The following is a 26,913-nucleotide window of genomic DNA, read 5'->3' on the forward strand; positions in this document are numbered from 1 at the left end:
TCAAAACATGTTAAACAAGTTCAATCAAGGGTAAACCCAAAAGTTGGAACTCATTGGATTCTAAAACAACTCAAAAATGCCACTTGAGCATTTTATCAAACACATGGAATGCACCACTACAGTACACAAATGAGCAATGCATGAATAGATGAAAATATGCCTAGATACAAGATTAGAATGCCACAAGGGGCCAACACAGATACAAACAAAACAAGTAGGACAAAGCCGAATCAAAATTTTGAAATTTTTTTTGCCTAAAATCATAGTTCCCAACCCCTTTTTCAAAATACCCCAATTCAAGAACCCTAAATAAATTCTACATAATTTGGAATGAAAAATTGAAAAGAATGTTAAGAAACATACCTTTGAAGAGATTTTGCAGAGATTTGGACTTGAAATTGGAGGGTTTTGAGTGAAAAGATTAGTTTTGGGTTGAGAGAGGTTCGAGTAAGGCAAAGGAGGCAACTCAAGTGTGTTTTAAAAGTTAGTCACATCAGTCTTATAAAACTAAAAACATGCGTTTTTCACGGGTTAGACAGTTGCGAAATTACTCGCAAAAAACACCACTGAAGCACAAAAAATTTCGCGGGAAGTTTTTAATTGTGAAACAGTCACGAGACAGTCGCTAAAGTCTCTGTTTGAAATTTGTATTTTCCAGTTTTTGCCTTTACCTTTTTTCGCAGGAAGTGCTTAGTCACAAGCTTCTTGCGAAAATGCCTCTGAATAAGATTTTGAAGAACAACACAAAAAATTCATTTTGAACAAAAATTTAAAGGAAGAAAGTATAAAATCACTTTCAAAAATATATAAAATACTCAAAAATATTTTTGGGTTTGATCGGCAAGCAATTGAGCATACACATCACATTTGAATACGTACAATCACACAAATGAAATAAGAATTCATTGAACAAAGTCTTGTGTGTTGTGTGTGAGTATCAAATGTGGAATGGTCCTTAGTCTAGAGTGAAGCTTCAATGATCAATTCAATTAGGTTATACACAACTAGTACTAAGTCAAGTGGACTATCTCAATTATAGAAATGAACATATACGATCTCCTACAAGAAAGTAATTACATTTATTTGAAGCTTCTCATTTGGCTTCTTTACAAATCATAACATTTGATCATTTTTGAACAAAATACATATCAATTTGAGATCGATGCCTGAACTTTTTCATATTTCAATTTTGAGAATGAGCATTTGGCTTTTTGAGGCACCATACATTTCAATACAAACCACTTTCCCTTTTTCTAGTCAAATACCAGTATGTGTGACAGCTTTTGCAGCTCAATATCTCTTTTCATTTTGAGATTTATATTTATTGAGCTCTTTAAGCAAAAACATAAAAACGTGGGAAAAGATATAGGCACAAGTCTATGCACGTATCAAGACCAACAAGACTATTAACTAATCATTCGTGACAAGCTTGAAGATCGATTTACAACAATCACACATAGATTTCAAGAATTTTCCCACAAATATAGATGTGCATACAAAACAAGTTAAGCTTGTAAATTCACTACGCCATTAGTACGAAGGTATTAGGCCAAACTCACATGTGATATACACAAAACAAGCGATCAAACTTTTTGGAGATTTTTCAATTTTTTTATGAGTTTTTGAATTTTTAAACACACTAAAAAACATAACAAGAAAAGTAAGATAAAAAAAAATGCAACTAGCAAAAAAAACATGCTATGAACCGGAAGCAATGACACAAGAAGATTTTGCATGACATGATGCATGAATCTATGACCCTAAACATCGAAAGAATTAATGCATGGGCATAGGGAATAATCGTGCATAAGTACCCTTCATCACCCACACTTTTCGAGTGTTTTGGGTGAGAGCCTTGGATGGAGGGGATACGACCAACATAGCTTTCCAACCTCGGAGTGAAGCTAGCAAGGCATAGAGAGATGTTCTTCATTATTTCCATGACATCTCCAATGAGATGTCCTTCATTTTCTCCCTTAGGTTGTGTTCCCTTTGGCCTTTCCTTTGAACTTTCTTGGCCACGCATGGAGTCAGCCTTCTTGAGAGCGTTAAGCTTGAAACAATTGGGTCTTGTGTGCCATTGAACGCCACAATGATGACACACATACTTCACATGAGGCCCCCTCTGATTTTTGGGTAGTGACTTCCCTTTATCTTTTGGTCTTACACTAGTAGTTCTCTTCTCAGCAATAGGGGTCTCAGCCTTAGGCTTTACTTCTTTAAGTTTCTCAATATTCTTGGCTGATATGAACCTCACTTCCTTCTTAGGTTCGCTGCTGGAGCTTCCTTCTCCGGTATAACCTAAATTGGTCTTGTCATGTGAGGATTTTTGTGAGGACAACACGCTGTCAAGTTTTTTGGTGGAGATACGCTCAACCTTGACATTAGCTTGGATTATTTCAAGCTCAAGAAACTTGATCTTAGAGTAAGCTTCAACCAACTCTCCCTTGAGTCCTTCTACTTCACATTTCGCCTCTTTAAGTTGCATAAGAGTACACCTATACTCTTCTTCAATTTTCTTCATCTTCTCACAGCATGGTTCGTAACTTTGGCATATTTTCCACAATCTTCTAGCAAAGAATCATATGCTTCTTGAAGGTTGCTCTCACCTTCATTTTGGCATTCATCTTCATCTTCCGATTCTTCAACTTCCTCACCCTCGGAATGCTCACCAAGTTCATTTACCAAATTGCTCAAATCATCCTTAGATTCAATGGAGGTAATTTCCATGAAGGCCCTATAGTTCCCGTCACTGTCACACTCTTCTTCCGTGTCTGAATTTGAGCTTTCAAAGTCGCTAAGTGTAGTGGCAAACACCTTACCCTTCCCTCTTAAGTAGTTGGGACATTCTTTCTTGATGTGTCCATAGCCGTTGCATTCGTAGCACACAACTCCTTGGGGGGAGGGGGTAGGAGTCCTTCCTATCTTTCTTCTTGAACTCCTTCCTACCACCTTTGGGTTATGAGAACTTTCCTTTATTGAAAGACTTCCCACTATTCTTCATCTTCAGAAATTTCCGAAAGTTCTTTGTAAGGAATGCTACTTCTTTCTCCACATTATCTTCTTCGGAAGAGTCGTCCATCCTCTCATTGATGGTTTTGAGTGCAAGTGATTTGCTTGGCTTGTGAGAAGGTAGTTCAAGCTCATATGTTTGGAGAGATCCAATTAGCTCTTGAATCTTGATCTCATCCAAATCTTTGCTTTCTTCTATAGCAATGACCTTCACACGGTAGCTCTCTGGTAAGGACCTCAAGATCTTTCTCACCACCTTAGCATACTCAATCTTTTCACTGAGATTGAGCTTGGCAATCACAATTTCATTGAACTTCCCATAGAATGAATCAAATGACTCATCGTCACTCATCTTAAGCTCTTCAAATCGAGTGGTAAGCATTTGGAGTTTTGTGTCCTTAACTTTCTTGGTACCTTCATAGGCAGTCTCAAGAATCATCTAAGCTTCTTTGGCGGTCTTCACATGCGATATCCTGTAAAATTCATCAGTAGACACACCACAAAAGATAGCATTAATTACTTTGCTATTGGCATTTGCCAAAGCAAGAGCTGCTTTGTCCCATTCGGACTTAGCTGTCGTGGGTTTAACATACCCATTCTCAACGGAATCCCATATGGACTCATCTGTAGCACAAATGAATGTCCTCATACGAACCTTCCAAAAGCATAGTTGCTCCCATCAAAGTATGGTGGAGCATTGAGAGATTGTGATCGATTCATCACAAAAAGGGTCTTGGATCGCACTTAGGTAATGAAACCACAACAAGTGCACCCGCTCTGATACCAATTGAACGCTCAGATTTGTGTTAAAAACACAAAAACTGTTTAGACCCCAAAATAATAAAAAACGGCTCGGTTAATTTTACTCTAACTTTAACTAAGTGCAGAATATAGTAAATGCGAGGGAACAAACAATACAACTACTCTAAGCCATATTAAACAAATCACATTAGTAAAATGAAAGCTAAAAGAGTAGGGAAGAGAGATGCAAATACAAGATAATAAGGCGATGTGTTATCGAAGAGGAATTGAAGAACTCGGCAAAAAATCTCTCTGCCGCCCTCCAAGCGGTAAATCGATCCATTAGATAATAAGTTGGGATACACAAATAGGAACAAGGCTAGTCTACCCAGTGCACCTAAGTCCTCCAAGCTCCTACTCCAACAAGGCTTCTCGGAACCGTGTCTTATCTAGCTTTCTGGATCCCGTAATGCGCCTGATTATATCCACCAAAGCTTGGCTTCTTCCAATGCTTCTCAGTAGCACCAAAACTCACTAGACACTCAGTATGGGTGTGGTAAGTGTTTGGATTATCAACCTCTCAAGGATTTGAAAATGGAGAGGTAGGAGCAGAGGAAAACCACAATGGATATTGTAGAAAACTGTGGGTATAACAATCTCACACTCTCAAGGATTTGTGGCTAGGGTTTTCTCTTTAAAAAGCTCTCTACTCAATATGTGGGTAATGATAGTATATATAGTGTGTATGAGGATGTAGTGGAGCAGATATGACAAAATATCAAAACAGACTGTTTCGCGGGTATCTCGCGAAACACTCGCGAGACACTCGCGAAAACCAGTTGTCTCCATCCTGTCCTGACTCTTCGCATTCCAGTCATGTGCTAGGCACATGTATCACTTCGCGGGATGGCTAGTCGCAAGCTACCCGCGAAAACTCCTTTTGTTTTCAATAGATGCCTTGAATCTTCACACACTCTCTCTCTCTCACACACAACCTTTACAAATAAATCCCACATAAAATATATGGTACAAAAGATTGAACAAAATTACAATCAAATTTGGTACAGAAATAAAGCCAATACAAAATAGTTATAAATCACAACTTTACAGAGTCAAACAAGATTTTGAGGAGCTATTTCCTACACGGCATGTGTACGATCCTCAGATTTGACCACGCTCTTCAATAATATGAGGGATAACTATTAAGCCCTGAAACCAAAATGAAGTCCCTCTAAAGAAGAAAATAAAGGGAAAAGGAAAAAGAGGATTATAATTTATCTTCAAATGAATTTTGATCATGTCCTCAGAAAAGAAGAAACCAATCTGCATACTAAATGAATCCAACTGTCTGATAATCCAAGCTCTGACCACTAAGAGCACGATGCAAGACTGCACTGGCTTAAGCTCTTAGTAATAAAACTATAAGATGAGATAAAAGTATAGAAAATTGCTAACACATAGGCATGTGGGTAATAATTGGAACAGGAAAGCTCTGGCTTCATTTAATGATCAAACCAATGCTACATGTTGAATACACGAGAAGTACTGATTTATCTGTCGTCAATTTCAGACCACCATTTACTTAACCAAGCTGATAAGTGTGATGCATTCACACTTTAAAGGACAACAAAAAGTTGCATGAGTAATAAACCATCATGAGCCCACCATAAGACTGAAGCATGAAGCAGTTAATTAAGATTCTGAGGTCAATCTTAGAGGCCGCAGAAAATATTTTCTTCAATATAAATTTTCGAGTATTTTATCATCTTAAGGAGCAATTGAATTTGTTTATCATAAATGATATCACGGAATTAAGACAATTATGTGCTAAAATGCTGTCTCCAAATGGTAAAAGCTTTGGGCGTATCCTTTCTACTATTATTAAAAGAAATGGAGGAAGCAACTTTTAGTCTTTTACAGAATCTGTTTCTTGGCTTATTTTCTAGACATCTTTAAACTGCTCATGTATTATCTTCAATATATTATCTTGATAAACTGAAAAGGTGGGTGGTTTTTGGCTGGCACCAAGTCAATCAGGTTCAGGTTGGTATCAAATTCCATTTCTACTCTCAAGCAGGTCCATAACAGAGTTATGACCTTTAAGATGTCAAGCTACCATCTCAGATTGAATTCAACTAGAAAGAAGTTGAACTATCTACAAATCCCTTGCCTACTTGTTGGGCAATAAAGAGCTTCGTTTACATTTAAAAAAAAAAAAAAAAAATTTGTATCCAAAGGAGTTTGATTCCATTCTATCTAAATATGCCAGTATATATTCTCAAAAAAGACACTATTCGAAAACAAAGCACCAATTGCAGCGATGGTCTTTGGGCCAACTAGCACATCCATCCTTGGTAGCAGGACATTTCTGGGGATCGATTCCCCTCAAAATCTTTAACTTCCAAAATAGGGGGGAAACACCAAATGCAAACCTTAGCGTAAGCCAAAGATCTCTTCTGGAGGATCGTACACATGCCGTTCAGGAAAGAGCTCCTCAAAATCTTGTTTGACTCTATTTCTCAAAAGGGGATGTGGAAGAAGTCCCTTCAACAAAATCCTGAATGGCAATTCCTCAGGGGGCTCTGGAGACTTCATCATGTCTTCATATATGTTCATTGCATCTGCAGGAGATCCTTGCCTCAAGAACCCTCTTGTCATTTCCGTGTATGTTTGAGAATCAGGGAACAAATTCTCCTTTCTCATGTCTTCCCACGACTGCACTGCGTCATCCATTTTCTGACACTTGCTAATGCAATAATCAAGTCCTTATACAGATAAGCATCAGGCCTGTACCAATCTTGCTTCCGTATCACTTTAAACACCTGAAAATTCATTGAGTTGCTTGTAAGCTCAAGTGTATGGTCATAGTAAAAGAAAACCACATCAAAATCTCAGCATAAGAATATAAATAACTGGAATGAGGCATAATTTGATGTAATTAGACAGAGACCACTTTATCGAAATAGCCAATCCAAACTGTGCGTTCTAGATTATGAAGAAACATTTAAACAATATAAAGCCCACAATAAAATTGCAGAAATGGAGGATGGCAGGCAAGAGCGAATAAAGCAAAGTAACTATAAAAGTCATTATTTCCATTGATATTGAAGGAGCGTACTAAACCCAAAATGTAAAAACAATCTCTTTTTCATTAGCTAATAATTTATCAATTTAGAATGATTTAAAAGAGGGGAAAAAAGACTTCTTTTCTGATCTTTTATTTCTTTGCATGTTAACTAAGATCCCTGTTTGAGACAGAGAACTGACAGATGCAATTGACAATATCACAATAATAGAAATGACTACTAAAAGGACCTCCTTCAGTGGACATAGTTCAGATTGCTTTTTTCTATGAAGCCTCCATTTTACAGGAAAGTAAAATAATTCTCAACAATCATCAAATCAAAGCATATTAGAAGTTCCCAAGAGCAGATATTTTCTTTAAAGAATTTTATCAAACACTTCCAGGACATCCCCATTTACTGCTCTTCTTTATATACTTAGTCACAAAAAATTACTTGTTTGCATATCATACGAAGTAAATTCCCCATCCAGAAGACCAGCAATGACTATTTCAATTGTGAGTGAGAGAGTGACCAATCATAAACCCAAAAATTGAAAATCTTAAAGCAACCCAAATGAGATTGTGAAACAGAAAGTACAATGGAAGCAAAAATTCAAGACCTTGACAACCAAAGGTGGAGGAGCAATGGTGGAGGAGAGAGAGAGAGAGAAACGTAGGTTTAGAATGTAAAGAGAGAGAGACAAACGGAGATAAAGAGAAACGTAGAGAGAGAGAGGGAGAGATTTTGTTGATTTTAGAGATAGGTTTAGAAGGAAATAAAGGAGAGTAATTAATAAGAATTTTAAAAAAATACTTGTAATAATGAGTTTTTTTTTTTTTTTTTTACTGTTATATTTACTTAAATTCAATAGTTAAAAAAAAGGTGTAACTTGAACCCAGTTTCTAAATAAATTTTTAAAAAAAATAGAAAAGGAAAAAGGGTATACCTTTGTGAGAGCAGAATGGAGATTGAAGTTGGTCAAATTGATGCATTGGGCACCTTTGACAGGGATCGGAGACTCAAAATGGGATTCTACTTCCTTTTATATCTTGAACACCATTGCTGAGAGAATGAGAGAGAGAGTGATGGAGGTTGGTGTGTGTGAGAGGGAGTCATGGAGGCTGTGTGTGGAGAGAGAGAGAGAGAGAGAGAGAGAGAGGACGGGGCGACTGAATGAGAAGGAGATGCTAGGGTTTTAGTTTTAGATGTTTAGTTTTATATAAATTCAAAACGGCGTCGTTTTGATAATAGAAACTTAAAAAATGAAAACAAGTTATTTTGAAGGTTAGAACCTGGGACAAGAACTTGAAAAACACACGTGCTTACTACTAAGGCAACATACATTTATCAAATGTAAAAAGAACAATATGGCTGCCCATGTTTTTGACTTTCAAACCAATTTTCAATCTCCATAATGGTCTAAAAGTCACTGCAACAGCGTCAATGTTCAGAGTTTGCCTTGTGAAAATCTTAGCAGCAATGATGAACTCCAACGTGACCATCTCTTCCTCTAGATCGAAAGTTGGGCCTTCCCTGTCAGTAATCGACAATCCATTATAGTGGTTTGTCCGATCCTCCATAGCTAAAAGTGATAAGTGTTTCCTTGGCCCTTGAAAAAATAACCCACAATACCTTAAACATAAACTTGTTATCTTAAGGGACTAAGACACCTACAAGGAGAAACAAAAGTTCTACAGCCTAGGAGACGTTTGGATATTCCTTGCTTTTGCTAGCGACAGAGAAAATTTACAGTGATTATTTATATGGTTATTTTTATAAAAATTTAATAAAAAAATGGAATATGACATTTTTTTCTCATATTTAACTGCTTTGGCAACAATTGAAACAAAAACCATCAAAAGGAAAAAGAAAATTTAATAATAAATGCAATAAAAAATAATTTTATTCTTAAAGTAATTGAAATAATCAAATATTTGTGATTTCACTAAAGTAATGTGTTCATATTTTTAATTATATCAATCCTAAAATTTAAATTCCTAAATAATTTTAATGACATATTATATATAGCCTAATTATTTAAGCAAAGTATTAATAGGTACATGCATTTATTTTCATGTATTTATTATTTATAAATCATGGATATTAATTTTTTTATGTAAAATGAATTTTTATGATAATTTTTAAAATATTGATATAACAAATAATTAATTAAAAAATAACATTCTTCTCATGTTTGACTACTTTGGCAACAATCGAAATCAAGTAAAAAAAGTGTAGAAACAATTTTAATTACATGCAATTAAGAATATATACAATGTTTTTTATTTTTTAAGAATATAAAAGATAATTTTACATTTAAAGTAGTACTAGAAACAACTAAATATTTGCCAATTAACTTAAGCAATTGGTTCATATTATTGACTGCCCTCATTTTCTAATGGCATGTAATATAATTGGAATTTTTTATAAGTATTATTGCACACTTTGTGTTTATTTTAGAGACATGTTTGTGTTATGTGGACAATTTGCCGCAAGAGGAATAACCACACTTCTAACAATACACACAAACAGAGAGTAAATACTTCCCAACACTGCCAACACACCAACCGGTCAAAAATCTCAGTTTCACTACACCAACTAGTCCCACCTTCCCTTCTTAATTTCCTTCTCTCACTCTCTAAATTCCCACATCGAACTTTTCTCCTTCTCTATATATATAATAAATTTTCTACTACACCATGACCATGTTGTTCAAAAAAGGTTCTTGCAAAAGGACAAGACATTAGTAGTAGTAGCAGTAGCAGTGACATGGAAGGAATGAAGCTCATGTTTCACTTGCTACTACCACTCTGTGTTCATTGGATCGCTGAGGAAATGACCGTTTCTGTTCTTGTTGATGTTATTACTAACGCTCTATGTCCAGGAGACTCAACCTGTACAGAAGCTATTTATCTTAGTGGTCTTCAACAAACGGTATGTAACAAATTCTGTCTTTTTTGTTTTTTTGGTTTTTGGATGGACTTTGTTGGGTTTAGCTGCAAGCTCCTGAGAAAAAAAAAATTTGAGGAAAAATGAGCCATGTATAGTTGGTTAAACACCTCGTACCAAATATCCAATTCAATCGTGGCGTGGGATATTAAAAAAAATGTTTTTGTTGTGTTATATCTGTTTAAAAAATTATGGTAGTCGAATTTTTCGCTTTCTTGTTCTTTGTGACATGTTTGAGTCTTGCTTTTTTTTTTAGACACCAAGACACTGAGAAACTCAAAATTGAGTTGAAAATTTTCTTTTCTGTATTTTCTCGGAAACCAAACGGGGTGCCTGCATGATGATCTGCTGTCCTAGTTCTTGATTTTTTTTTGCTTGGTGGACATGATTTGGAGTTGATCATACGAGTACTGTTTAAAATGGTCCATTTCTTGCATTTAATTTTGTTTTATGTATTTTATGCTCAAAGAATCGAATCAAGTTCATAATTCTCCTTTCTGTCACTGTCTGTTTGAATTTTCATCCACACCAAACAGCCCCAACTAATGGTCCCAAAAGGAATAAAAGAATTAAAAAGAACAGGGCCCCGCATATTGTCCATCATATTCCTGGAATTTATCGTCGATAGTAATACTTTGTTATTCTCAAAGTTTCAAGGATTTTTAGATGGATTAGACGACGTTGATTTCTTTATAAAAACAGTGTCAATGTCAACTTTTCTTTTTTCGCTCTCATTAATGAAATAGTGGTTGGAGAATTTTTAATATCTTGGTTTGAAATCTACGTATAAACGATAATTGCAATTGAATGAAAACGAATAACGACCCATAAAATTTGTTAGTCATTGGTTCTTATTCTACTTTCCCTTTGGGAAATAAAACTGGTGACAGTTTATAGATATTTATGAACTACAGGAATCTAAAAATGATTCCACATGTCGTACTCTCTACTAAAAAAAAAAAATTCAATTCTCCATTTATTAATTGGGTCAAGCTAGTCTAAAATAAAAAATTATTTTGTCAATTTCCACATATAGAAATTAGAAGGTTCATAAAATAAATTGATTAATAATATAAAAGTATTATTATATACCATTATCTTTTTTTAATTAAGGTTACGATTCAATTAGAATCTTTGACTCATGGTCATGGGTTATGCATGGTATATACAAAGTTAGTAAAGTATTATGTTTCATACAAACAATATCTGATAAGTTAGTTAGTGGCATTAATTATAGGTTACTTAATTGAGGTCTTTCCTATCATCATCTACACTCCCAAAATTATGAGTGAAGGTAGGCAGGTAGGATATGATAAGACTAGATGCTCTATTAGGTAAGTATGTTGGAAAAATAAAAGAAATATGCTTGTATGATTTTGATTTGGAAATGTCTTTAATTTTGAGCACTGTATTTGTAATTATGTAATGGCACTATAATTGTTCCTTGCAAGCAATGTTCACATCTTTTATTGTCGGGTGTGGGTCCTAGAGATTTCATATTCATGATCTGCTTTTTTTTGGTTTGTTATTGGCCTCTTGAATTTTAATGTATTTTGGAATATTTATCTTTTGTAAAAAAAAAAAAAATTAAAAAAACCTCAAAAAGTTGGAATAATTATTGTTGTTTCCTTCATCTTTAATATAGTAGAGTAATGAATAAATATGAGACAGAAAGTAATTGTTGTAGAATTGTAGTAGTACCTTCATCAATGTGACCAAGTTGTGTACCAATATATAAAAAGACAAGCAACCAGGGTCCCTCACCTTCTAGCTTTTCTCTTACCCTCTCAGTCTCACATTAGTATGTCTTTTTTATTAATTTGGTTCTTTATATATAGACAAGCGGCACACTTATCAAGACACTTCAGAGGGACAACTTGTGGTCCTTAAACTGTTCTCGGCTCAACTTTAACCTGAAAGGTCGCATACTGTTTTACTGTAGGCCTTCGTGTGATACCCTTTCTCATCATCGTGTGGCTTTACGCCTTTACCACGTGTAGTTTCCTTCAACAACCTGAGTCACAATTTTTTTCAAGGATAATTAATAAAGTGTTGTTAATAATTGGTTCACACAAGAACCAATTACAACTTATGACGTCCGCTCCTGATGAGGACTCTTTATTTCAGACTAAGACACCAATCAGTTTTTAGTATAAGCGGAGATTGAACCACAGATCTCATATTTAACTATCAGAGACTTTACTAGTTGAGCTAAACTCTCTTTCAAAAAAAAAAAAAAAAAAAAAAGAACCAATTACAACTTCCCAACTTAACAATTCTAAAATTTACTATGAAAAATATTATGTATAATACTTGTTGGGTCCTATTAACGGAGTGTCCTTAGTGCAATTGTTAACAAATTTTTTTATGAAAATTTTGATACCACTTTTATAAAAAAAATAAAAAAAGCTATCAAAACTTTTTTTTTTTTTTTCTCATAAAAACTTTTTAAAAATAGTTCACTGACAAAAGCCCTATGGGCTAACAAATTCCCTTAGCCCCTAGGGCAACCATTAACATTTCCCATGCTTGTTTTTCTTTATGCTCCTCGATTAAATTTCAATTATTTGATTGCATTGAGCATGAGTCAGAAAGCAGTTTCTTGTTAACATGGGATGCAGAAGAAGACTGGGAAAGACAACAGGGAAATTTTTTCTTTAAATTAAGTTTTGTCATATATATTTTAAATGCATGCAGGTGGTTGGAATTTTCAAGATGGTGGTGCTTCCACTGTTAGGTCAGCTTTCAGATGAGTATGGGCGCAAACCAATATTCCTTCTTATCATATCCGCATCTATATTCCCTTTTGGTATGTTTCATTTGAGTAACTTACTTGCTTATGTGAATTTAAATGTACAAACTGTTAGATATTTACTTCTGAACTTTGAGAATCAAGGATATGAAACCCCAAATATGTATGTCACTTTAAGTGTGCATTAGCCGTTTCACAATTATGGTTTTTTTTTTATTTAAATTAATATTTTAGAAAAAAAATGAATGTGATTTAGTCTATGAAATTTACAAATGCTTTTGAAGACAGTGGATGGGATACTATAGACCATGTGCATGTCAAAAGATTGATGGTTTAGCATTCAAACCTATAAACCATTTCCAAGGCATGAATAAGGCTTCACGCTAAACTAATTTGACAGAGTCTGGCCAAGAACCTTTTTTAAAAAAGAAAATGGGTAAAAGGTGATCCCTTTTGTTTTTGGTGGATTATACATCTGAAAACAAGGAAAATTTTGAATTCCAGCTGATGCTGATTGAATGAATGGATACTGACTATACCATTCATCTGAAACTGATCTAGAGTAAGATAAGCATCCTAAATGATGTATGAAAGATGAGAGACAAAGAAGAGTTAAATGTAATTATAGTTCAACTATACATGTTGAAAGAATAAATATATAAGGAAAAAAGGGGGAATTTCCATTAGAACTATACATGATTACCTTTTAAAATTGTGAATGATATTAATACTTTCTTTGTATGATGCTACTAGCATTACATTAATGATACTGTCAAGACCATATAGTGAATTTACAAATTTGATTTTTCTGCATTCCTTTTTCAGCTATACTTGCCTGTAATCAGTCTACAGGATATGTATATGCTTACTATGTGCTTCGTACAATATCTTATATTCTAAGTCAAGGGAGTATTTTCTGCATTGCCGTTCCTTATGCGGTAAGACTTGTTCCTCAATGATTGATGATCATGAATAGGGTATATTGGGGGTCACATTTTCCTTTCCATTGTAGGCGGATGTTGTTGAAGAGAATAAGAGGGCAGCAGCTTTTAGTTGGATAACAGGCCTTTGTTCTGCTTCACACGTCTTGGGAAATCTTCTGGCACTTTTTCTCCCAGAAAAGTACATTTTTCCAGTATGTTGCTGCTCTAAATTCAGCATTAGCCATACAGCCTTAATTCTGTCATCTTTTTCTGTAAAATCATTTTTACCAATTCAGCCTTTTGTTTCAGGTTTCAATAGCTCTCTTGATCTTATGTCCGATTTATATTCAAATCTTTCTGGTTGAGACGGTTAAGCTGGCTCCAAAGAGGGACCAAGATTCAGCTTGCTTAACTAAGACAATTAAAATTATCCAGAAACGATGCAAATCAATGAAAGATGCTGCTACATTAGTTAAGAGCAGGTAATTTTGTCTATAATTAAGACAGCTTAAAATATCCTCATCCTGCATTACGCAAAAACCATATCTGGAATCTCTTAGGCAGTATAAGCATCCAAACCTTTATACCTGCAAAACATTATAAATAAATTGTCTTTGTCTGGCTAAAAGTGCTTCGTTTTTCTTTTACAGTCCAACTTTAAGAGGCATTTCCCTGGTTTCTTTCTTCTATAAGTTAGGAATGTCTGGCATCACCTATGTCTTGATGGTATGTTTCCTATTAATTTATCATTTTCACAAGCAAATAGGTGGCTGCATGCTGACAATTTCCTCTTGGTACCATCATACAGCATCAGACATTTTATATATATAAAATTTCCTTTCCCTTTTTCCATAATTTTTTTTTTCTTTTTGACAAACGACATATTCTTTCAGCCTTTTCAGAATAGTTTCAGTCAGAATCTTTAAAGCAAATATTTTGAAACAAGACCTTGCGTGGAACTGAAATCTTTTGTGATGCTTCTTGTTGCTACCAATCTTAGTTTGGACAAAATCTAATTGTCATTATAAATAAGTAATTAGCACATTGTGTGATTTCGGGTTGAAAAAGAGGAGGAGAAAATAAAGAAAAGGGAGAAGGGGACTGCCCAGTAAACATACCTTGTTGGGATAGGATTGTATGCGATGTGCTTACCCCAAAAATATATAAAAATAATTTTGCTTATTATATAGAGACAAAGATGTCCAGTTTTGAAGGAAATATTTCAAAGACCTTATACAAATAGAATGTGGAAGGACTTGGGGAAAGAGAAATTGGTAGAGACTTAGACATGAAGCAGGAGCCCTAGAGAGCTTTATTCAGGGGAGTATGAATCAGAGGAGTCATGACTTAGTTGGTTAGCAGTTGTCATTGGCAAACAGATCAAGCACATGTCCTGAACCCACCAAAGTAATGGGAGAAATTGTGCTCTGAAACTCGTGCAGAAAAAGAAAAGGCGTGAGAGCTTCTGACTTCCTAGAGACTACAAAGCCAAAGGCTTTCTTAATCAATAGTTTAGGATAAGATAGTGCTAGATTTATCATCTTATAAGATAATTGCAACTAAACCAATCCATGAAGTTGAGTAATGAAAATTTATGAAACAATGTTTTTGTTTTGATTCAATGAATTGATGGTTATGCAACTACCTGTGCAGTACTATCTGAAGGCCGCTTTTGGTTTCGATAAAAATCAGTTCTCAGAAATTCTGATGCTCGTGGGAATAGGTTCAATTTTTTCACAGGTGAAGTATATTATGGAGCTAAAGTTTCCTTATATTTACTTAAAAGAGTTTGATATACCTTTATACTGAAGATTGTGAATTACTCTCATCTTTTGCCCTCAATCAAGGCAGCATATCAATATTTTCTAGTATGTTATTAACTTTATCTGCTTGGCATATGCCAGAGTTTTCCTATAAATCCTCTGCTTTGTTGCTCAGAAGTTACCAAAAGAATAATTCTTCCAGTTGGTGTTGTAATGGTTGATAATCTGTCTTCTCAACTAGAAAACTATGCAAAGGCATTGTGATTATAGAAATGAAACTATTCTTAGGGTCATATTCTGTTTAATTGTCTTCCCTTAATGAGCACATTGTTTTTTGTATGAAAATTTTGACAATTGAAAAGTTTATGAGTTCTGGAATTGAGAGTACTGTACCTTTTAGTACTCGATTCCTAATTGCTTATAATCCTTTCAAAGTCTTTGGAATTGAGAGTACTGTTCAGTGCTCATACTATGTGCATGAATGAAACCTCTTTTGTCAAAAATATTCCATATGATGATTGTGTTGAGCTTTTATGAACATTTTAAATTCCTTCAGAAATGCTCTTCCTATAACATGTTGGTTTGTGGTTCCAGATGTTGGTGCTTCCACTAATAAATCCATTGGTTGGAGAGAAAGTGATATTGTGCATAGGTTTACTTGCATCAATAGCTTATGTAAGTCTCTTATACATTTCTTTTAATCCTTCCAGCAAAAATTACAAAATAAAATAAAAACTAATGATTCTTTTGGCTGTGCAGGCATTATTCAATGGCCTTGCATGGGCGGCATGGGTATGTACATTCATTATGAATGCGTTATTTAATTCTATGCTAAAGGAAAATTTTCTGACACATAAACACTTGAGTTGGATTGCAAGCAAATATTTAGCCTTAAATGATTTTTGGACATATCAATGTTATTTCTATTTTCTTACATGAATCATGTTTAGATACGTAATTTGTAGTTTGAAAATTTTAAATTTTGGAAACAACTTTGTAAAACATACTACATGAGGAACATAAAAATACTCTATTCTCTAAGAGTTTCATGTGCATGTAGGGAACTTGAGTGCTTCTTTTATGAAAGAATGTGTGGTTCAAAAAGCACTAGTGACATTGATCAGAAACTTTTCTTTCTTTTCATTTTTCTTTATGCTATTTTGAATTTTATTAATTTCCTTTCCTCATATGCAGTTATAAATTCGATCATGTGTTAATCGTGGCTTTGTGAAAGTAAAACTAAAGTTTCCTAGTTCTGTTTATTATTTTTCAACTGTGGATACATTTCTCAATTAGTAATAATGCAAAATTGCCACAATGCAGGTACCATTCATGAGTGCCACATTTAAAGTTGTACTTGTCCTTGTAAGCCCTGCTGTAAGTATTGGAATCATAAATTTTTTCCTAAAATAATATTGAATGTGGTTATTCAGTTCACCTTTAATTCTAATGGTGTTTCAATTTTTCCTGTCAAATTATATGCAGACTTATGCAATTATTTCAAGAGCATCGAGCTCAGAAAATCAGGTTTGAAAAATACATGTGATCCCATTACCTACAGTTCTGCATTCCATAGTTCTTAATATTCTTTCTAGCAACCAAAAAATAAAATAATAATAATAATAATCTTCTACTCTTACTGTCAATACAAGGAAAGTCCTGGTTTCTGTATTTTCACCTTTCGTTATTATTATACATAGGGAGAGGCTGCTGAATTTGATAAAGTTGTTTGAGTAAAGCTAATGCATCTCATAAGTCACACTACTCATCTAGAACTGGCTGTTTTCTACTTCTTTAGATTGAACTTTGAACCCAATTAAAAAAAATGAGGCAGGTTCATCAACATGTGTTCAGAATGAATTAGATCAGCATGTGTCTTGTAGTGAGTTTTGGGTTTAAAATGGTGGCTTTCTACGACAATTGGTCCAATGATTTTTATCTTTTGTTCAGTTATCTGTGGTTATCAGATGCTTTATGCCACAAAAAATTGCTACTTTTACACCCGAAATTGCTGCATTCACTTTACTGATGGAGAATTTCAGGAGTATGCCAAACAAAAAAGAAATAAATGTAGACATAGGGTTCTCCCACATCAAAATAACTTGTTCTGTGTTGAGTTAGTTTTTGAGCTAAATACAGTACAAAGCACATGACCGTGGTCATTCCATTGACATGTACGTTCGATTGTTTGTGCAGGGAAAAGCACAAGGATTTGTGGCTGGTGTGGAATCAATAGCAAGTTTGTTATCACCGCTCGTAATGAGTCCATTGACTTGTGAGTACACTAACCCATCATTTTTTTTAGTTGAGTGTTAGAATCAATTCATATGTATTGCTAACAAGCTAAATTTTTATCTCAGCATGGTTCTTATCTAGCAGTGCTCCTTTCAACTGCAAAGGTTTCAGTATTGTATGTGCATCTGTATGCATGGTAAGCATACACCCCCCCCCCCCCCTCTCTCTCTCTCTCTCTCTCTCTCTCTGTCTCTCTCTCTTAACTAACTCTGCATCTTATTCTCCTCAGATGATTTCATTATGTTATGCTTGCCTGCTTAAACTTGGGGTACCTTCAAGCAGTGATTTAGAGGATGACATTGAAGCACCATTGCTAAGTGAGAGTTAATTGTTTGTCCTGAGTAATTTAAAATATTTTTTCTATGCTGGCTGATGTAAATAATTTGGGTCCCTTGCATAGAGCAGTGTAATTGTATTAGTGCAAACAAGCTTCCAATGTGTTTATCCCTCAGAAAGTTCTCTTAAACTTTATGCACCCTTGAGCTACAGATAGAGGCAAAGCCAAGGGGGGGCGAGAGGGAAGTGTCCCCCCTGACTCCTCCTAAAATATTCCATATTACTACTATTAGGAATTTTTTTAAATGCTTTACCTTCCTTGATGCAGAAATCAAACACAAATCAGGAAAAATGCTTACTGGCCTGCTGAAATAAAGGGAAAATGACAAGCCTACCTAATGCCCAATAAGTCAATGATAGCGTGTAAGGAAGGAAAAAAAAGAAAAAAGGGAAAAAGTTTCCTGACACAAGAAAAAATAGATGGAAGAATTTCCCTTAGGAACAAAAACACACTCCGAGCTTTGACTTGTCAGCTGTTAGCTTTTAATTATCATGCACTTACCATAATAATAATAATAATCATCATCATCATCATCATCATCATGCATTTTAGTGTCTTTCTTATGACATTTCAATTGATAGTCCTATATTTTACACAAATTTTTTTATTGTCCTCAATTTCTTGACATTTCAGTTTTAAATTGTGGGTTTATGTTATGAACAAAATTTTAATTATTTTAAAAAAAAAAAAAATTGAATTTTACCTATAATTTCAAAAACAATTAAGAAAAGATAGTGAAACGTGTATACAACTTTGCAAGTAAATTGCTATACTTTTAATATTTTTCAAATTAATTTATTTCCGCAATTTATTTTATAGTATTAACTTAAATGTCTAACTATAGTTTAGGTTTAATTAGTTTTTGTATGACACATATAGTTGTTATTGCTTTTTTTTGTTAATATAGATTTTTTCTGTTTTTTTTTTAATTTTTAATATTGACTTCTAATCTTGCCCCTCCTGAATTGAAATCCTGGCTCCACCACTAGCTACAAAGGATAACATTGAAGCTTCACCTCCGAGTGTTATAGTTCATTGTTGTATTTCCGAAGCATTTTGTAATAGCTTTTATAGGCATGATGTATGTATGCATCCCTTTGGTAGAGTAAGAATGTAATTATATTGATACATATAAATTTTGACCATGTATTTTACCTCAAAAAGTATGTTCTCTTCTCTTCAACATCTGTGTGTGTAAATGAATATGCAAACTTTATTTCAAACACTATAACTGAACAAGCAGCACTGCTGGATACTAACCTAAAAGATAACAAACAGCAACGCGTACATGACTGAAATACAACAGGAGTTGTTTATATGCAACATAAATCTTTGACTGTCACAGCAGCTAGACATTCCATATTTGACATCCAGCACCAAGTGGTGGAACCTGAGGTGGAGGGGATTATATTTGGTGTAACTTTGAATAAAGTTATACCACCTAATATGTTTTAATTGAATCCAAATTTTAACAAATGCATTGTTAGATTATATTATTTTCATATATTCTTCATGTTTACAAAATTTTAAGATAATCAAATATCAATAGTCACGTTATCAATCAGTTGTTTAAATTCAAATTTTTGCTATTTAAAATAATGCATAAAAGATGAGTTTTTTATCAAATAATAAATAACACCCAATTAGCATTAAAATTTACATTCATATTAAAAAAACATATGGAATATGTAATCTATCAATAAGATTTTCAAAATTTTAATTCAATAACAAGTTATTAGATGGTATAACATTACTTAGAGTTACACTAAATGTAACTTGAACTCAATCCTCTCTCTCTCTCTCTCTCTCTAAAATACAATATAATAGTCCTAGATTTTAAAGAGTTTCAATTAAAAACTCAAATTTTAAAATTATATAAATTTAACCATTCAAAAACTTCATGTAAATTGTTTTTACATTTAGACTCCTTAAACTAGATTGTTTAACCTAATAAATTAACCAAGTAATTACTTAGATTAATTATTCAAATCTAGGTTAAATAAGCATATTTCATATCATGCACAAATGCGGAAAAGTAAATAACACCATGATATGATGACTTAAGAAAACCAATGAAACGAACCGTTTCAAGATAAAAACTTAGAGAGGATTTAACCTACCTATCCTCAACGTAAACCAAATCCACTATAAGAGAATTGAAGTTTTTACAATCACATTTAACCCTAAATCTATTGCTACCTCCAGTAGTAACTTGATGACACGACCATGTGCAAGCTTCAAATCCATGGACTCCTTCTCTTCTCGGATTTACACCAACACAAGCCACCTTGCTCATGACTTTTTGATCCCATTCAAAGGTTTTAGATCATCATTAGTAATGATCTTGATGCAGCAACTATGTTCTACTAATGCTTGATTGTAGTTTTGGCTCCGATAGATTCTTGTGTAGTTAGAAGGTACAAAACCTCTCTGATCTCACAAAGAGTAACACACAAGACTTTTTCGGCACTCCAAAACGTGACTAGTGTTTCCGTTTTATATGTGGAGAAGTTCAGATGAAACCCTAAACGTTTTTACAGTCTTAGGCCTATTTGAAAATCTGCAGAAAAAAAACTGGAACTAGAATATTCAATTGGTCAAGCAAGGCAGAATCACACTCCCTTTTCTGAACTCAGCTGGACTTGAACCTTGAAACACGCACATTTAAATATTGCCTAAACACTTTAGACTAGACATGTTTTGTTCTCAATTTGTCAACACAATACAAAAATGATTCTAAATATTTAAATCTAAATCTTTAGATTCTAACATAAATATCAAGCGGAATGATAGTACAAACTAATTCACAAAATAATAGAACTCTTATTAAATTGTATTTTTCTATTAGAATTTTTATGTTGTTTTAAAGTACTTTTAGTGTGAAATTACCATATGCAATTTGATGGATAGTCATTTCATCATTAGTAGGCCATCAAAGATAGATGAGTAACCACCTAACATATTTAATAACAATCATCAAAGGCCTTAAACCCTCTCATCAAGACAAAAAATGTTACAATTAGGGTAATAATCACCCTCATCTATGTCCAATAGCTACCTAAGTCACCTATAAAAAGGACAATTTGTCCATTTGCTAAGGTACGTCAAAAACTACTACAAAACACTATCTATATATGAAAAATATAGGTCGATACTAACTTAAGCATCGAAGGCTCCCCCACTGGTCAGAATTCGGCAGTCTCTTCAATCAACTCTCTTTATCTTGTAGGTCCTACAAGATCGTCTAAAGCTCCGGATTGGATGAGTGATCCAATTAACGATTTTGGCATCATCACAATTCATATGGACTTTGTAAAGTTGTGATTTACAACTTTTTTGTGTTAGCTTTAATTCCGTCCTAAATTTGATTGTAATTTTGTTCAATTTTTTATACCTTGTATTTATTGTGGGATTTTATTGTAAGGATTGTGTTATAGAGAGAGAGTGTGTGAAGACTCAAGCATTTGAAGACAGAAGATTTCTTGCAGGTAGCTCGCGACTAAGCATCCCGCGAAGTGATGCATGTACCTTGCACATGACTGGAATGTGAAGAATCATGACAGACGGTGACAACTAGTTTTGTGAGTGTCTCACGAGTAAGGTCTTCCCGTGAGATACCCCCGAAACAGTTTGTTTTGCTATTTTGTCCTATCTGCTCTACTACATCCTCATACATACATACTATATATATATATATATATATATATATATATATATATATCATCATTACCCACATATTGAGTAGGGAGTTTTTTAGAAGAGAAAACCCTAGCCTCAACCCTTAAGAGTGTGAGATTGTTATACCCACAATTCTACACACCATCTATTATGGTTTTCCTCTACTCCTACCTCTCCATTTCTATATCCTTGGGAGGTTGATAACCCAAACGCTTACCACACCCATACTGAGTGTCTAGTGAGTTTTTAGTGTTGTTGGGAAGCATTGGAAGAAGCCAAGCTTTGGCAAATGCAATCGGGCGCATTGCAGGATCCGGAAAGCTAGACAAGACACGGTTCCAAGAAACCTTGTTGGAGTAGGAGCTTGGAAGGTTTAGGTGCATTGGGTAGACTAGGCTTGGAGGGTCTTTTGCTATTGGTGTATCCCAACTTATTGTGTAGTGGATCGATTTACCGCTTAGAGGGCGGCGGAAAGGTTTTTCGCCGAGTTTTTCGGTTTCCTCTTCAATAACATATCAACGTGTTATCTTGTGTTTGTATCTCTCTTCCCTACTCTTTTAGCTTTCATTTTACTGTTGTGTTTTATTGAATATAGCTTAGAGTAGCGGTTTTGTTTGTTCGCTTGCATTTACTCTTGTTTCCGCACTTAGATAAGTTAGAGTAAAATCAACCGAGCCGTAATTTTTAATTTGGGGTCTAAGCAAGCCCTTGTGTTTTAACACAAATCAAAGCTTTCAGACTTATAAAAGGATTTGACAAGAAGTTTTAAATACAGTTTATGTGAATTTGTTGCTTTTAATTTGTAGTGACTCACTTCACTTAGAGACGGATTTGGGTTTGAAAAATGGGCTCGAGTCTTTGTGGCTTGAGTTGTTGTATTTAATATACGGTGTTGATCAGTTCAGTAGTGATTAGGAAGACTTCATCATCAAGACCGAGATCCTCGGGTATATGCCTAAAAAAAATAGGATGTCTACAATTGCTTTTCTTTCAACTACGTCGCTTCTAGGAATGAAAGTTAAAAACTGAAGAGGACAATCCATTTGTTTCAACATATATACCTAAGAGTCTACCAACACATGCTTCTCTAGTTCACACAAACATACAATGGGCCATTAGGATACGACACAACATGTCGTTTGCTAACCCAAATGCCATAAGGTGTGAAACGAGGGCTGGCGTGCAAGCAAGTGGAGCGGTAGTCTCTACTCTAGGAGGATTAGCAAAATGGACAGAGGGCCATAGTGCAAGTAATTTTTTTTATTTTTTTATTTTAGAGATAATTATAATATACTGCTAATCTTATAGTTTGAATCCTTTCCTCTTTAGACCTCCAAGCACTTTGTGCATGGAAAAATGCCAATTTAGCTAAAGTGCTTGGCAAGTGAAATTCAACTAATCAAATGAATTTGTTGTTTAATAATACACTTAAATCTATCTAAAGTTCTAAACTGATGGTCTGAAATTTAATCCATTGTACTGAAATTTATATTTCTAAAATTGAAGATTATTTGAGGGTGGAATAGTCGGGTAAAATGTTAGGCTTCTACTTCCTTTTATTAAAATATAATGAAGATTATCTTATCATTATTTAAAATAAAATAAAAAGTTTATAGATACAAACAATTTGACACCCATTGATAAAAAAATGATTTCGTAGTGAATTTAGACGAGAACCAATACAACTTGTCCAGTTAGCAAAGTACAAAGACAGCTTGGCTAAGCCAATATCAGAAGGAGAAAATAGGCTTTTGCCTTTTTTTAATAAAATATCCAGCAAAATTCCCCCTGTGTGAAACTATTTAGGAAAATATCCCTGTTTTGAAATTTGATTTTCTAAAAATCAAGTTCCAATTTAAAGCTCCATTTTTGGATAATCGAGTTATAGCGAACTGAAAATAATAAAAATAAAAATAAAAATTTGTGGAACTCGAGTTCCTCAAAAATATTCAAATGGAACTCAAGTTCTTTGAATGGAACTCAGGTTCCAGAATTTTTTTTTTCTAAGTCCAATTCTTCTATAACTCGATTGTTCAAAAATTGAGTTTTACATTTGAAACATGATTTTCTAAAAATTGAGTTTCAAAATAGAGGTATTTCCCTAAATAGTTTGAGAAATAGGGCAAAATCCTGAAAAGTTTTTTTGAAAGGGATAAAACCCTATTTTGGCCATATCAGAATCACCAAACATCCACAAGCAAACAAGGTAATGCCACAAGTTGAACCCACACCAGCATGTGCATTATCTTGCAAAGCCTCGGATCACCACAAGATCTCTCATTTTTTCAGCTTATAAATACTTCCCAACATTGCCACCACACCAACCAGTCAAGTCTCAGCTTCACTCTCTCAATTCAAGTCCCACATCGAAATAACTTCTTTCATATAATAAATTTTCAACTAGACCATGTTGAAAATATAACATTTTGAACACAGTTTCCAAATAAAATTAAAAAAAAATAGAAAAAGAAAAAGGGTATACCTTTGTGAGAGCAGAATGGAGATCGAAGTTGATCAAATTGATGGATTGGGCGCCTTCGACAAGGATCGGAGACTCAGAATGGGATTCTACTTTCTTTATATCTTGAACACCATTGCTGAGAGAATGAGAGAGAGTGATGGAGGCCAATGTGTGTGAGAGGGAGTGATGGAGGCTGTATGTGAAGAGAGAGAGAGAGAGAGAGAGAGAGAGAGAGAGAGAGAGAGAGAGAGAGAGAGAGAGAGAGAGAGAGAGAGGAAGGGCGACTGAATGAGAAGGAGATGCTAGGGTTTTAGTTTTAGATGTTTAGTTTTACATAAATTCAAAACGACGTTGTTTTGATAATAGAAACTTAAAAAATGAAAAAAAAAAAAAAAAAAAAAAGCTGTTTTTAAGGTTGGGACCTGGGACAGGAACTTGAAAAACACACACGCTTACCACTAAGGCAACATACATTTATTTAATGTATTTTACCTATAATAATATATATATCGGTTGGTTTTGGATTGGTTGTGTGTAACAATATATAATGGTCCACAATAAATTTTTTATTTATTTGTTATTTTTTTTATTCAAGTTGGGCTTACATATATATATATATTTCTTGATTAATTTATTTTAAAATTATTTTAGTAAAACTTAAGATGATGTTGTTATTAATATATATTTAATAAAAAATGATTGATACACCCTTCAAATTACAACCACATAAAACGCGATTTAAAAAAAATAGGGTGGCAAAAAGAATGACCAAAATATACCCCCTAAACCTAAAAAATGACCAAAATACCCCCTAAGCATGAAAAAAGACCAAGATGCTAAACTTAAAAAATGCCCGAAATACCCCCAAAAACTCATATATGAAAAAAAATACCCCCCAAAACCTAAAAAATGACCAAAATATCCCTTGAACATAAAAATGTCCAAAATACCCAAGGGCAGCCCAACAAATTCGGAGGCCTAAGACGATATATTTAAATAAAGCCTTTTTGTTATCACTCAAATAATATTTAACCAGTATTTAATATCATAATTTTTTTTACAACAAAAATCTATTCCTTTTATTTTTTTAAGAAGAACATTTAAAGCATATTCGAACAACCAACACGTTTAGATTCTAATAGGTAGCATAATAGTACCAAAAAAATATGTTTTTCCTAACACTAAAATATAAAGAAATTAACCTACAACCAAATCTAGCAACAAGAAAAATGAGAACAAAGGAGGGATAACTCATCAAATCCTAAAAATGGAACATTTAAATAACATTGGACTCCAAAGATTTAGGAAGACCAGATTTACAATGCTATTTCTTTACTTCTTCTTAGATTCTACGGGAATTATTCTAGGGGTCTAGAGGGGAAATATAGAAGAGGTATTTACTCAATACCTCGAATTTTAGGAAGACCATGGTATGACAAGTACTCTTTCTCCTTTAGAGATGTAGGGGAGTGGGATTTTGGAATAAGCATTCCACCCTTTTTTAAAATAGGGGAAGACAATTCTAGAGGGAGGAGGCATTTAATTCAAAGTTAACATATGTGGGGGGTTGGTGCATAAATTTGTGGTTGGTGGGAGTGAATAGCAAGCAAAAGGGTTGAAAATCTTGGTTTTCCCTAAAACTCCTCGAAATAGCTATTAAAGTCCATTAAAAAAATCATATCTCACTCGTTTCTTATTGGAAACTTGTGCTCCAATTGAAGCGTTGAATGTCATTTCACAGTGAGGATGTTAAAATTGATAAACATTGTAATTTTGGTTGTTTCAGGCTAGAGGTGCATTGCTTTCATTTATAGCTTCATTCCTAATGTTCATGGCCATTTGTGGATTTCCTTCTTTTGTGGAGGACATGAAGGTATTTTAACTTATTTTGTGGTCCAAAAGTGTTGGTTGAATTTATACATATTAATACTTTCACTAATGGCTTATTGAAAAGCTTAATTTATACATATTAGTATTTTAACTTAATTTGCTCATATGTTTTTTTTAGCATTATAAGTATTGATAACTTTCTCCAATCATAACCTAGGTATTTGAAAGAGAAAAAATAAATGGGCATTATGGTGCTGCTGTATTTGTTATTAGCAACACACTCTCTGCAGTGCCATACTTGATACTGGTTTCAGTTATTCCTGGAGCAATAGCTTATTCCTTGCCTGAACTACGCAAAGGACATGAACATTTTTTGTACTTTGCTGTAGTGCTATTTGCATGTATGATGTTGGTTGAGAACCTAATGATGATTGTTGCGAGTATTGTGCCCAATTACCTAATGGGCATAATAACTGGTGCTAGAATTCAAGGGCAAATGATATTAGTTGGTGGATTCTTTAGATTGCCAAATGATCTACCTAAACAATTGTGGAAATACCTATTACATGAGATTGCTTTTCACAAGTATGCTTACCAAGGAATGTTTAAGAATGAGTTTGAAGGAGAAGTATATCCCAATAACAAAGCTGGAGGACCACCCATCATCACAGGAGAAGAAATTTTGAGAGATTTGTGGCAAGTTGAAATGGGTTACTCTAAGACGATCTTGCTGTCTTGCTAGGGATGATAGCTTTTTATCGACTTATGTTTTTGGGCATCATCAAGGCTAATGAAAAGGTCAAGCCTATGATTAAGGCTTTCATTTCATTGCCTCCTAAGCAGAATACACAAGTTACAGTGAATCCTTCTTCTACACCCTTACATGGAGAGATGATATAGGGTCTGTTTGGATACCGCTTATTGCTGAAAACTGAAAACTTATTGTTGAAAACAATGTAGCAAAATAAATTTTAAATTATGAATAGTGCTCGTGGGACCCATATTTATTTCTTCTTGTTGCATTTTTCGTACTTGTAGGTCCGTGAACAGTGCACGGAATACAGGGAAAAATGCAAAACGCCTACCGCATTTGCTATGTAAAAGCAC

The 26,913-nt window shown here is 34.1% G+C and overlaps 1 protein-coding gene, 1 long non-coding RNA gene and 1 pseudogene across 2 annotated transcripts; 2 read left to right on the forward strand and 1 right to left on the reverse strand.

Moving 5' to 3' along the window:
• The window catches only part of LOC142615883 (ABC transporter G family member 1-like), a 61,850-nt pseudogene extending 35,144 nt beyond the window's left edge, over nucleotides 1-26,706 (forward strand).
• LOC142617748 (uncharacterized) lies at nucleotides 5,844-7,526 on the reverse strand. The gene is made up of 2 exons (XR_012841039.1): nucleotides 7,438-7,526; nucleotides 5,844-6,575 (listed from the first exon to the last, which is right to left on the reverse strand). It is a non-coding gene; the product is annotated as an uncharacterized LOC142617748 (long non-coding RNA).
• Nucleotides 9,384-18,082, forward strand: LOC142615886 (uncharacterized). Its single transcript, XM_075788803.1, has 14 exons — nucleotides 9,384-9,752; nucleotides 12,465-12,576; nucleotides 13,345-13,457; nucleotides 13,532-13,654; nucleotides 13,752-13,924; nucleotides 14,093-14,168; nucleotides 15,096-15,182; nucleotides 15,800-15,880; nucleotides 15,965-15,997; nucleotides 16,529-16,582; nucleotides 16,691-16,732; nucleotides 17,402-17,480; nucleotides 17,566-17,636; nucleotides 17,730-18,082. The coding sequence occupies exons 1-14, from the start codon at nucleotides 9,588-9,590 to the stop codon at nucleotides 17,826-17,828; spliced, it is 1,308 nt and encodes a 435-aa protein (XP_075644918.1). The 5' UTR covers nucleotides 9,384-9,587; the 3' UTR covers nucleotides 17,829-18,082.
• Nucleotides 26,707-26,913: the final 207 nt, after the last annotated feature.

This window comes from Castanea sativa, chromosome 11, assembly GCF_040712315.1.
Source record: "Castanea sativa cultivar Marrone di Chiusa Pesio chromosome 11, ASM4071231v1".
NCBI lineage: Eukaryota > Viridiplantae > Streptophyta > Magnoliopsida > Fagales > Fagaceae > Castanea > Castanea sativa.

Excerpts from the sequence above, each read along its gene's own strand:
- LOC142615886 (XM_075788803.1), top strand. The coding sequence starts at position 9,588 with ATGGAAGGAATGAAGCTCATGTTTCACTTGCTACTACCACTCTGTGTT. Across the intron at positions 13,655-13,751 it reads CAGAAAAGTACATTTTTCCA|GTTTCAATAGCTCTCTTGAT; the intron begins GTATGTTGCTGC and ends CTTTTGTTTCAG. Across the intron at positions 16,733-17,401 it reads CATCGAGCTCAGAAAATCAG|GGAAAAGCACAAGGATTTGT; the intron begins GTTTGAAAAATA and ends TTGTTTGTGCAG.